The following is a 12,147-nucleotide window of genomic DNA, read 5'->3' as shown; positions in this document are numbered from 1 at the left end:
GTGTTGAAGACTTTGCAGTATCTGAAGGACTTTCACATACATTATCTCAATATGGTTCTAAGAACCATCCACTGAGGTAGGAAGGGAAAGTATTCTATCTATCCTGGAAAATTGAAATAACTTACTCAAAGTGTCATGGTCAATTGCAGAGCCAAGATTAGAGCCTATAAAACCCAATATTCTTTCCATTACTCCATGGTGCATAGGCAAGGTTGCTTTCTTCTATTGTAATTCTTAGCTTTCTTTAATTCTATATACTTTGAGAATTTCTCTGAGATGGAAGATTCATTACTTAGGAGGGAATTTGGGGGACAATAGGAGAGTGGGCTGTGTTTTGAGGTACTATACATATTTCTCAATTCCAAGTTAAATTAAGATAGTGCATCTCGAGGTAGTGCTAAGAAAAGGCTAGTGTAGTCAAATGTTTCATTGTCTAGCTGCTGGAACCTAACAATACAAGCCAGGTAATCTAGAGTCTATTCCCAACTTGGCCCTTCATCATTTGGTCAGACATGACTTCAGTTTACTTTCAGATACAGCCTTTTTTCCCACTTTGAAACTGTGAACAGAACCATGGAATACAGGCTCAGTTGCCATTTGCCATCACAGCCCCATGAAGTTGTTTTTTCTCAGCTGTTTTTCTATAGCTATTCAGTCACAGAATTGAGATAAGAATTGAGGTCTCTGTTTCCCAGTCCAATGCTCTTAATACTACCCCTCACTGCTTCTTTTATCAAATATTAGTTTCACTGAATGTATCAAGGCTATATCACTCTATCTAATAGACCATGCTGCTTCTCAGGTATAGGATAAATAGGTACTATTTGACAGCAATAGACTATTTACAAATAATATGGGAGATAGACATATGTGACTTTTTTTTCTAACTGATCATGATGTTGGAAAAGAAGGGAGAAAGGAAGAAAACATTTATCAACTCCCTATTATGTGCCAGGCATTATGCTAAGTTTTTTACAAATATTTTCTCATTTCATCCTCACAACAATCCTGGGTAGTAGATGCTATTATTTTGTAGTTGAAAAAACTAAAACAAACAGAGATTAAAGGACCTTCTCAGTGTCAAACATCTAATAAGTACTTGGTACATATTAGGCAGCTTTGAACTCCGGTTTTCTTGATTCTAAGTCTAGCTCTCTATCCATTGTGTCACTAAGTTTGATTAAGTTAGAAGACAACACTTTAACATCAGCAGAGCAGTTTTGAGCTCCAACCTACCCCCAATGTCAGGAATAGAGTCCAACATGAACATGGAATTCAAAATCATGAAATAATGTGGAAAATGTACAAACAACAAAAAAGAACTTGACCATAAAAAGCTGCTATAGAGACAGAGAAAACTGAGACACAAACTCAGAAGACAATGAAATAAAAACACGACAAACAAAGCCTCAAAGAAAAATTTCATTTTACACAAGCCCAATGATGATTCTTGGAAGAGCTAAAAAAAACTATTTTCTAAATCAAATAAAAGTAGAAAAGAAAAAACTAGGCAAAGAAATGAAATGTGAGGAAGAAGATTATAAAAAAGACATTTAGCAGCCTGGTAAAAGAGGTACAAAAGAATATTGAAGAAAATTATACCTGAAAATTAGAATTAGGCAAGTAGAAGCTCAACACTCCACAAGCATCAAAAAATAATAAAGTGAAGTCAAAAGAATGGAAAAATGGGAGAAAATATGAAATATCCCATCAGAAAGACTATGTAAAAGTCAGTATAATAAATACACTGACTGCAGTCAGAGGTTCTATTTCAAATCTTACCTTTGATGATACCTTCTGTGGCTATGGACATATCATTTTGCATCTCTGAGTCTCCCTTTCTCATCTAGAAAATGAAGGGCTGTTTATGATCTCTCAGGTCACTTCCAACTCTAGCTATATGATCCTCTGATTATATGTGCATAGAAAATCAACATGGTAATTTGGGAAGAATGTTTCTTTAGAGTCCAAAGATCTTGGTTGAAATCCTTGGTCTAGCAATTAGTAAAGGTATAGGAATTTAAATGTGATGCTTTTACCCTGTGAATTCCTATGTTCATGCCTTTAAAATAAGGATAATTTAAGGGTACCAGTCTAGGTGATTTCTAGCCTCCTTCCCAACCTTCATATTCTTTTAAATCCTAGGCTTGCTACCTACTGGCTGGGTTGACCATAAGGTTGGCTCTCTGAGCCTATAAATGTCCTGTTCTAGAAAATGAATTGGTAATCTACCTACAGGGTTGTTGAGAAGAAAGTGTTTTGTATACTGTTAAGTAGGTCTTAAATATGATTTATTATTCTTCTCAAGAAAACAAAGAACCGTAAATTTGAAGGTGGAAGACACCTTAAAGATCTTTGAATCTCCTTTTAGAGATACAGAAGGTGAAGCCATGAGCAGTTAGTGACCTTCCTTGGGGCACAGTATTAGGAAACAATAGAGCTGGCATTCAAACCGCAGTCACTGATTTCCAATTCATTACACCTCCCATCCCATTACAAAACAGTGATGGTAGAACATGACCTCTCATTGATATTGTGAAGAATTATTTAGCACATACATGAACTTGGCCTTTATACATTGAGATCCAGGCTTTTTTGTTTCATATCTTCAGCTCATAAATTATCAGTGATTATCTTTTTTAATGTAGCTCCTTCTAGATAAGATGGAATAACCTGAATTTTTAAATTTCTTCTGAGTTTTTTCAGTTCTCATGTAGCATTACAAAGAATTATACATGTACTGAGCATGCCTCATTCAGCATCAAGCAGGAATCACCTTGGTTCTATTTCTACCTTGTTCCATCATTGTTAGATTTCTTCTTTTTTAAGATTCTAAGATAGCATAGAAAAGTGGATAGCATTGAATTTGGGGTCAGGAAGACCTGGTTTCCAAACTTGTGTCCGTCAAGAACTTGGATAAGTGATTGAATCTCTTCCAGCCTTAATTTCCTCTACTATAAAATGGGTTCAATAATGATTATAGCACTTACTTTGTAGACTGCTGTGAGTTTGAAATGAAATAATCTATAAAAAGTGCTGAACAAAACTTACAGTGCAACCAGTCTTTAAAAAGAGAGAGAGAAAAGGATGAAGTTGAAAATGTCATTGCTTATCTTCTCAAAATATGCATGTAGTAGAAAAGAAATATTTGAGAGAAGGGAAAATACACATGTAATTGTGTTACTTAAGAAAAAATAGGATGTAGGATTAAAGTATTGGTATGGAATGGCGATGTTTCTATTTCTGTCAAAAATAATGTTTTACAAAGAGATCGTTAGGAAAGCCATCTTGATTATCACTAGCAGATAAACATATGTTCACAAATGTGGTAGTAATAAGATAGCTGTGTGATGTGTGTAAAAAATAAGGTAAATTAAACATTAAACATGGAATAAATACCAAATGCCTTTCTGTATGATGCAACTTTAATTATGGCCTCTAACTCCTGAAACTCTAATGGAGAGACTGTATTATTTAATGGAATTAGAAAACTCAGGTTAGTTTGCTGACTGTGTTGCTACTGAGATTTGGTTTCAAAATGTTCTCAGACTCATTTGAAAAGTACATGAAGAAAGTACTTTATATGATATAGGGCAGGCACTGAGAAATGATTGATTTGAACAAAGGTTACTGGGTTCTAATTCCAGAGTTCCATTCTTTTGGCGTGGGGCTATTTTTGGCCTCAAAATTATATACAAAGTGAGGAATATGTGAAGAATAGAGAAAAGAAAAAATTATCTCTGCCAGAAAGAGTAGTTCAAAATTTCATTAGGAAGGAGATTCAGGAAGTTTCATGATTCTTCTTAAGTGCTAATTATATGTCAGTACAGACTCAATTATTTAGGGCAAACAACTCTTTGTTATTCAGAAACTGACTTTAGTCTATAGATTATTCAAGAACCTCAAGGCATCTTGATATAGTAGAAACACCACTAGATTTGGAATCAGAATACTTGGGTTCTAATCCTGATCTGGGCAATAACTGTAGTGAAATGATTAGGACTTTCCTCTAGGTCAGTGATGGGCTAACTTTTTAAAGAGGGGGCCAAAGGAAAGGAAATGCTCATCTGTCAGTCTGTTTCTAAGGCAACTCTTTCGAAGTTTCATTATATTGTATTTCATTGTATTCGTCAGATTAGGAATAATGCCAGTGGCTAGATAGAACATTTCAGGGCTCCTCCCCAATCCCCCTAGCATCTGGCCTGCAGGCCATAGTTTGCCCATCACTGCTGTAGGGCATAAAAATTTTGAAGGTGCTGACAGTACCACAGATCCCTCTGAAACCTAGGAACTAGAGCTTATCACCTACTTATCAATTGTAAGTAGTTCAAATAGAAAGCTTTAGAAGCTGACTCTCAAATGACCACTCACAAACTTTAAAAGACTTCCTCTTGGCCCAAACTTTTTCTTCTCCTCAGCATTTACCCGGGATACACAAATTGCTAGTTTTGATTCTTATCCTCACTTTTCCATTTACTATATGTATGACCATGGGCAAGTCATTTCCTCTCCATCCTCATTTGTAAAATGCAAGTTGGTCTAGGTGACCTCTTTGGTCTCTTTGAGTTCTATATCTCTGTTTCTCTGTTTTTCTTTACTTTCTTAAATCTAGAAAAGTGACCTGAAGTCTTTGGTGTGGGCCAGTGAGGACATATAAAGATCAACTCTGCAGACCCACTCTGCAGAGCCATAGTAATTGAAGCCTCACTACCTTATTGGCCTTAATTCCTGGACCAGCAGATCTGACCTCTGTGAATGCCTTGTCATTGTGCTCTCTTTAATACAAACTACTTGAATAAAAAACAAATCATGTTCAAATGTTAAATGTTAGTTCCAAGGGGATTGATTTTATGGGAATTCCAAAGTTATCCAAATCCCTACTCTTTCCATGCTTCATATCAGTCCAAGAGGGACCTATGGAAAGAATAGAATGGTGGGTCCTGGAGTTAGGAAGATCTGAGTTCAAATCCAGCCTCAGACACTACCTGTATGACCCTCAGCAAGTTACTTAACCCTGATTGCCTTGGTTTTTCTCATCTGTAAAATGAACTGGAGAAGGAAATGGCAAACCACCCCAATATCTCTGCCAAGAAAACCCCAACTGGGTGTCATGGAGAGTCAGAACAACTGACCATACAATAATGATTAGGGGGAATAAAAAGAAGTGTGAGAAAGGCTGACTGCTACTGGTCCTTCAAGCCACACAATCGCTACTCCTGCCCTTCTCTCTCCCTCAATGAATGATCTTAATATTATGGGAAAGTTTATATGAAGATTATAAGCATCTTTCTTTCCCTTCCTCTTTACAGACTATTGGCTGTGATGACTACTTAGGCTCTGACAAGGTTATAGATAAATGCGGTATCTGTGGAGGAGATAACACTGGCTGCCAAATTGTGTCAGGAGTGTTTAAGCACACCCTCACCAGCCTGGGCTATCATCGCGTTGTTGAAATCCCACAAGGGGCCACAAAAATTAACATCACTGAGATGTACAAAAGCAACAATTATTTGGGTAAGTTTATTCCTTTTTTCCCCCAGGAGGCTTGATCTATTGTCTGATGGTGTATCTATCTCAGAAGCATTAGAAATATATGTTAGCAGTCAAAGGAGACATCAGAACACACTCATCTGTCTTAAATTCAGATGGATACTTTTGTCTCTCTGGGCATCAAGCAGTAACTCAGGAGCTGCCACTTAGCCATCTCCATGTGAAATCCTCCCCTTAGAATTATACATGTGGATGCATGATGTGAAAAAAAAACAAAACACCTCATGTAGCAAGCATATTTTAAAATATCTACAATTTAAGCCCACCTTCCTTTGTTTTGAGAGACATAGTTAAGGAAATGAATATCTGCATAAATCCTTTCCTCACTCTGAGTAAGTATGGGAGGCTGAATAACTAAGAAACCTTCTATTCTGATGGTTTGGGGTTTGGGGGAGAACAGTTAATGATCTTTTCCTTCATTTCCTTGGGATCTGAAAGATGGATTGATTTTTTTTCCTCCTTTCTATTTCTGCTTTGGCTGCCTGTGACATCAAGTCTTTGGGCAGAAGTCAACCAAACCGCTGTACAGCAGGTTTGGGAAATACCTCAGATGCTGAGAGGCTGTGCTCACAAAATTACCTACAGATGAGGTCCTTGCCTAATACTTCAGGGCACAAGTACTAAAGAATTTGAATGCAAACAAAGCAAACCAATGCCATAATGGAAAGCATTTATGCTGATTAATTATGTATGGGGATTTATACATAATTATAAACATAAATTATGAAAGGCAACAACTCTCAAGCAATGTCCTAAAACTAATGATGATCCTTACAATAAACTCATTATTGTTTTCACCCTTCTCTGTAACTGTTCCTGGCTCATTTACTTATTCATCCTCTCATCCTAGGGCAGTGATGGTGAACCTTTTAGAGATGGAGCACTGGGCCCCACCCCCAACAAAGTAATGCTGTTTCCCTCCCCCCAGCAGAGTGCTCAGCATGCCCCACCATCCCCTTACCCTACATAGGTGAGGGGGGAAGTGCTCCCACTGGGCTGCTGGGCAGAGGGGCAGGTGAAGTTAGGAATGTCTTCCTCAAATATAGAGAGGGGGAGAGGAGTGGCCCAAGTACTCCACTCCCCTCCTACTCTGCCACCTGTGAGCTGCCCACTACTCCCTGTGAGCTCCCATGGGGCTGCTGGGTAGAGGGGTGAGGATGTTAAAAAATGTCATCAAGTATAGTGGAAAGGGGGAGGAGAGCAGCTCCACCTGAGTCCCTCTGCCTTTCTAGTAATGAACTCTGGGTGTGTGGTTGGGGGTGGTGCACATGTCCATAGAGATTATTCTGCATGCCATCTTTGGCGCTTGTGCCATAGGTTTGCCATCACTGTCCTAGGGTATAAGACAATCCAGGGATATGTACTAATTTTCATTAATAAAACTGTGAGATTTAGGAACAGCTAGGGGACTTAGTGGATAGAAAGCAAACCTGGAAACAGGAGGTCCTAGGTTCAAATTTGGGCTCAGATACTTCCTAGCTATGTGACCTTGGATAAGTCACTTGACCCCAAATGCCTACTCTTAGTATTCCTCTGCCTTCAAAGTGATACTTAGTATCAAGTCTAAAACAGAAGGTAAGGGTTTAAAAAATTGTAATATCTCTCTAATTAATCAGTTAGCTTTGTATTCCTATCCCAGTGTATTCTATAATATTTCAAAGTATGTACCTGAGGCAAGACATAATAGAAAGAGCATTGGCTAGTAATAAGAAGAATTGACTGAACAAATAAATGAAGGAAAGAGTGACTGAATGCAAAAGCATTTATGTGCCAAACTTTATGCAAAGTGCTGGGGTATAAAAATGTAAAAGAAAGACGGCCCCTGTCTCAAGAAACAAATCCTAATGGGAGAAAACAAAATATATAGAGGAATAGGGGCCACGGAATAGGTTTTATTCTGTGAAACCAAAGGAATGATGAATAGAACAGTAGAGCAGTAAATTGGCATATGCTTTAAAAAAAACAATGGTAGTTTTGTGTTTATGATTGTTAGAGCAAGATATGAACCTGAGATAGGAAGAAGAAGGAAGTTGCAGAATATTCTTCACTTTCTATTAACGGTTCTACTTGGTTCAAACTCCACAAACATCATGCATACCCTAGAAAATGTTTATCATCATGCAGATTCACTCAGCTTTTAATACTTAGAACCCTTAGTTACTTCTCTCCTCTGATGGGAGGAAGGAGTAATAAACTTTCCCATGGTCTTCCATTAAAGAAGGCTAAGAATTTCCCAGGTAACTCTTCATTTTCCAACAGCAACTCTGTTTGGTTTTTAGTTTTATGAACTCATGACCAGATATCCCATGATGTCTTCTTCCCCTACCCAAAAATTTTAGCTTCCTTTTGTGTATTATCTTTACCCATTAGATTATATGCTCCTTGAGGGCAAGGACTTTTTTCTTTTTTCTAATTTTTATTTCCAGCTCTTATTACTGTGCTAGGCACATAGAAAATGCTTAATAAAATTTTAACAGGTCTTTTATTTCTTTAAAAAAATTTATCTGAATAACAATTTGCCTTATAAGTTTTCCAAAGTCACATGATCCATATTATCTCCTTCCCTTCTTCCCTCCCACTTCCCAGAGCTGACGAGCAATTAAATCTCTCATAGGCCTTTTAAAAATGTATTTTTATTATTACCAACAAAATATGAACATTTTCCTCCACAAAGAAGAACATAAAAATAGGACTGTACCTAAAACTGAGATTCTTCATTAGGAACAGCTGGGTTATTTTCAAAGTATATTAGCATGGCAACTCTCCTCTGGCCTCTTCTGAAATTCCTTCTGCTCTATTCAGTGATGCTCTCTTTCACAGAAATTACTTAGTATTACTCTTGTAAAGGGAGAGAGAACTGACCAATTAAAGCCGAGTCCTAAAACATGGAGGTTTTGTAAAGTTGTTTCTGGATGAGTGTGAAGAAATCAAATGTAGAGACCTCGCTCCCCACTTAGAAGAAGGTTCATCAACCTCCAGTGTAAGCAAATGTTCTAATGTCTGGTTTCACATTTCTCTGTCATAACACCTTTTGCTGTTACCTTCCTCCTCCTCTCTAAGGTTAAAAATCTTCTCCTACAAATAAGCGTTATTATCAAAAACAAATCCTTGTGTCAACCTTGTTTGAACATATGTCTTATACTTCATCCTCTACCAAGAGGTGAGAAGTATCAATACATAAGCAATCAGCAATTGTTTGATGATTATTCTTGAGTCTCATGGCACATAATTTTTTCAACCATTCCATAATTAGTGAACATCCACTTTGTTTCCTGGTCTTTGTTACAACAAAAGGTTTAACTATTTTTGTAGATATGGTTCATTTCCCTCTTTCTTTGATCTCCTCAAAGGTATTGCAGTTTGGGGGTGTGCTGAGTCATAATGAATAATTTTGTATTCCCACAATTAGTAGAACACTTGTGCCTAATAACATCAATTAATATCTACTGACAACCTACTATGTCATAGTCTTAAATCCTGGAAAAACAAAGAAAGTCAAAACAGAGATGATAATCCTAGAGTTTACCTGTCTTGGCTGCTTTTCTGGGCCATGAAGACAGCTGCTTCTCAATCAGGAGAAGTTACTTGTTTCTCATCACCTAAACTGGGGACTCTTCTGATCCGGTCCTTAATATTATTTTCCTCTTTACAGACCTGTTTTATTTAACAAGCCAAAATGATGTGCGTTGGTCATACAAGTCCATACTCTTGATTCTAGATTATTTTCTGATGACTGGGGGGGAATCCAGAATTTTTTAACAGGTCATAATTGCTTCTTCCAGCACAATGAACAGAATCTTTTTTTTTCTCCAAAGATTTTAATTCTTTCCCTCTCTCTCTTACCCCTCCTTGAGGAAACAAGCAATATAATAAAGGTTGTGCATGTGCTATCATGCAATATATACCAAACATATAAGACATACTACACATATAAAAAATACTCATGAAGGAAATAAAGTGAAAAATATCATGCTTTGGTCTGTATCCAGATTCCATCAATTTATTCTATGACAGTGGATAGCATTTTTCATCATGAGTCCCCCTGAAATTGTTTTTGATCCTTGTATTGCTGATGGTAATTAAGTCATTAACTATTGGTGATCATACAGTATTGATTTTTCTTTAAGGTCTATTAAATTCCCCTTCCCCTCCCTTTTGGTACACTTCACCTCTCTCCCCCTTGGTTTTTCCTTCTCAAGTACCCTGTAGGGTTAGAGTTCTATAACCCAGTGGATTTTGCTGCTCTTCCCTCTCAGAATTGATCCCAAAGCCAGGCAGACCAAAAACAGAGAAAGAAAACCACAGACCAATCTCCTTAATGAACATAGATGCAAAAATCTTAAATAGAATACTGCAAAAAGACTCCAGCAAGTGATCATAGGGGTTATCCATCATGATCAGGTGGGATTTATACCAGGAATGCAAGGAATAAGAAGGAAGGGTTGGGAAAGATAGTTAAATAATGGTGGGGAACAGGGGGACTGATTAAAGCATAACATTGGTGTAGAAGGTGTAGAAGGAAATAGTGAAAGAAGAAAGGACAAGCCTAGGGTAGGAAACCAAAATCATGGGGAATTCACAGGTGACAATCATAACTCTGAATGTGAATGGGATAAATCCGCCCATATAACAAGTTGATAGCAGAATGAATTAGAAACCAAAATCCTACCATGTGTTGTCTACAAGAAACACACATGAGGCAGGTAGACACACATAGGGTAAAGGTAAGAGGCTGGAGCAAAATTTATTAGGAAACAACTGAGAAAATGAAGGCAGAAGTCACAATCATGATATCTGACAAAGCCAAAGTAAATATAAATCTGATTAAAAGAGATAGGGAAGGTAATTACATTCTGATAAAAGGCAATATAGACAATGAAGAAACAGCAGTACTCAACATGTAAGCACCAAATGGTATAGCATCCAGATTTTTAAAGGAGAAAATATTGGAGCTTAAGGAGGAAATAGAGAGTAAAACTATACTAGAGGGGGACCTGAATCTCCTTTTATCATATCTAGATAAATCAAAACAAAATATAAATAAAAATGAAATAAGAGATATGAATGAAATCCTAGAAAAATTAGAGTTAATAGATATATGGAGAAAAATAAATGGGGACAAAAAGGAATATACCTCTTCTCATCAGCACATGGTGCATTCACAAAGACTGACCATGTACTATGGCATAAAAACATGGCAAACAAATGCAAAAAAGCAGAAAAAATAAATGCAACCTTTTCATATCATAATACAATAAGAATAATAATTATTAAAGGTACATGGAGAGGCAAATCAAAGATTAATTGAAAATGTGATGAATTTGATGAAAATTTGATGAAAAATGATTTTCCAAAATTGATTGGTTAAAGAACAAATCAGAGAAAAAATTAATAATTTCATGGAAGAGAATGACAATGAGGAGACATCATATCAAAACTTATGCATGCATCCTAAGCGGTACTCAGGAGGAAATTTATATCCCTGAATGCATATATCAACAAATCAGAGAGGGAAGAGGTCAATGAACTGGGCATGCAAATTAAAAAGCAAGTATGATAAAAAGTGAAAAATACACAGATAAAAAATTGGATATCCTAAAAATCAAAGGAGAAATTAATAAAATTGAAAGTTAATAGATAAATTTAATATTTGGGTTAATAAATAAAACTAGAAACTGTTACTCTGGGGAAAAACAAATAAAATAGACAAAGTACTAGTTATTCTAATTTAAAAAAGGAAAGAAGAAAATCAAATTAACAGTATTGAAGATGAAAAGGGCAACCTCTCCTATAATGAAGAGGAAATAAAGGTAATTATTTAGAACTATTTTGCCCAATTACATGACAATAAATATGGCAATCTAGGTGAAATGGATGAATATTTAAAAATATATAAATTGCCAAGATTAACAGAAAAGGAAATAGAATACTTAAATAATCCCATATCATAAAGAGAAATTGAACAATCTATCAAAGAACTCCCTAAAGAAAAACCCCCAAGGCCAGACAGATTCACAAGTGAATTCTATCAAATATTCAAAGAACAACTAATCCCAATACTATACAAACTATTTGACAAAATAAGCAAAGGAGTTTTACCAAATTCGTTTTATGACACAAATATGGTACTGCCAAAGCCAGGCAGACCAAAAACAGAGAAAGAAAACCACAGACCAATCTCCTTAATGAACATAGATGCAAAAATCTTAAATAGAATACTGCAAAAAGACTCCAGCAAGTGATCATGGGGGTTATCCATCATGATCAGGTGGGATTTATACCAAGAATGCAAGGATGGTTTAATATTAGGAAAACCATCCACATAATTAACCATATCAACAACCAAACCAATAGGAATCACATGATTATCTTGATAGATGCAGAAAAAGCTTTTGACAAAATAAAATACTCATTTCTATTGAAAACACTAGAAAGAATAGGAATAGTTGGGCCGTTCCTTAAAATAATAAACAGTATATATCTAAAACCATCAGCAACTATCATCTGCAATGAGAATAAATTGGAAGCATTCCCAAAAAGATCAGGAATGAAACAAGGTTGCCTATTATCTCTGCCATTATTTAACATTGTACTAGA

The 12,147-nt window shown here is 36.3% G+C and overlaps 1 protein-coding gene across 1 annotated transcript in view; it reads left to right on the top strand.

Moving 5' to 3' along the window:
* Nucleotides 1-12,147, top strand: part of THSD4 (thrombospondin type 1 domain containing 4) — a 378,692-nt gene that overhangs the window by 178,856 nt on the left and 187,689 nt on the right. Inside the window, exon 2 of the mRNA XM_044665311.1 lies at nucleotides 5,310-5,514. Within this exon, the coding sequence (XP_044521246.1) occupies nucleotides 5,310-5,514 (205 nt within the window). The remainder of the gene's footprint in view (nucleotides 1-5,309; nucleotides 5,515-12,147) is intronic.

Source organism: Gracilinanus agilis, chromosome 2, assembly GCF_016433145.1.
Source record: "Gracilinanus agilis isolate LMUSP501 chromosome 2, AgileGrace, whole genome shotgun sequence".
Taxonomy (NCBI): Eukaryota; Metazoa; Chordata; class Mammalia; order Didelphimorphia; family Didelphidae; genus Gracilinanus; species Gracilinanus agilis.
The sequence above is the reverse complement of the archived record's forward strand: the minus strand, read 5'-3'. Positions and strand labels throughout refer to the sequence as shown.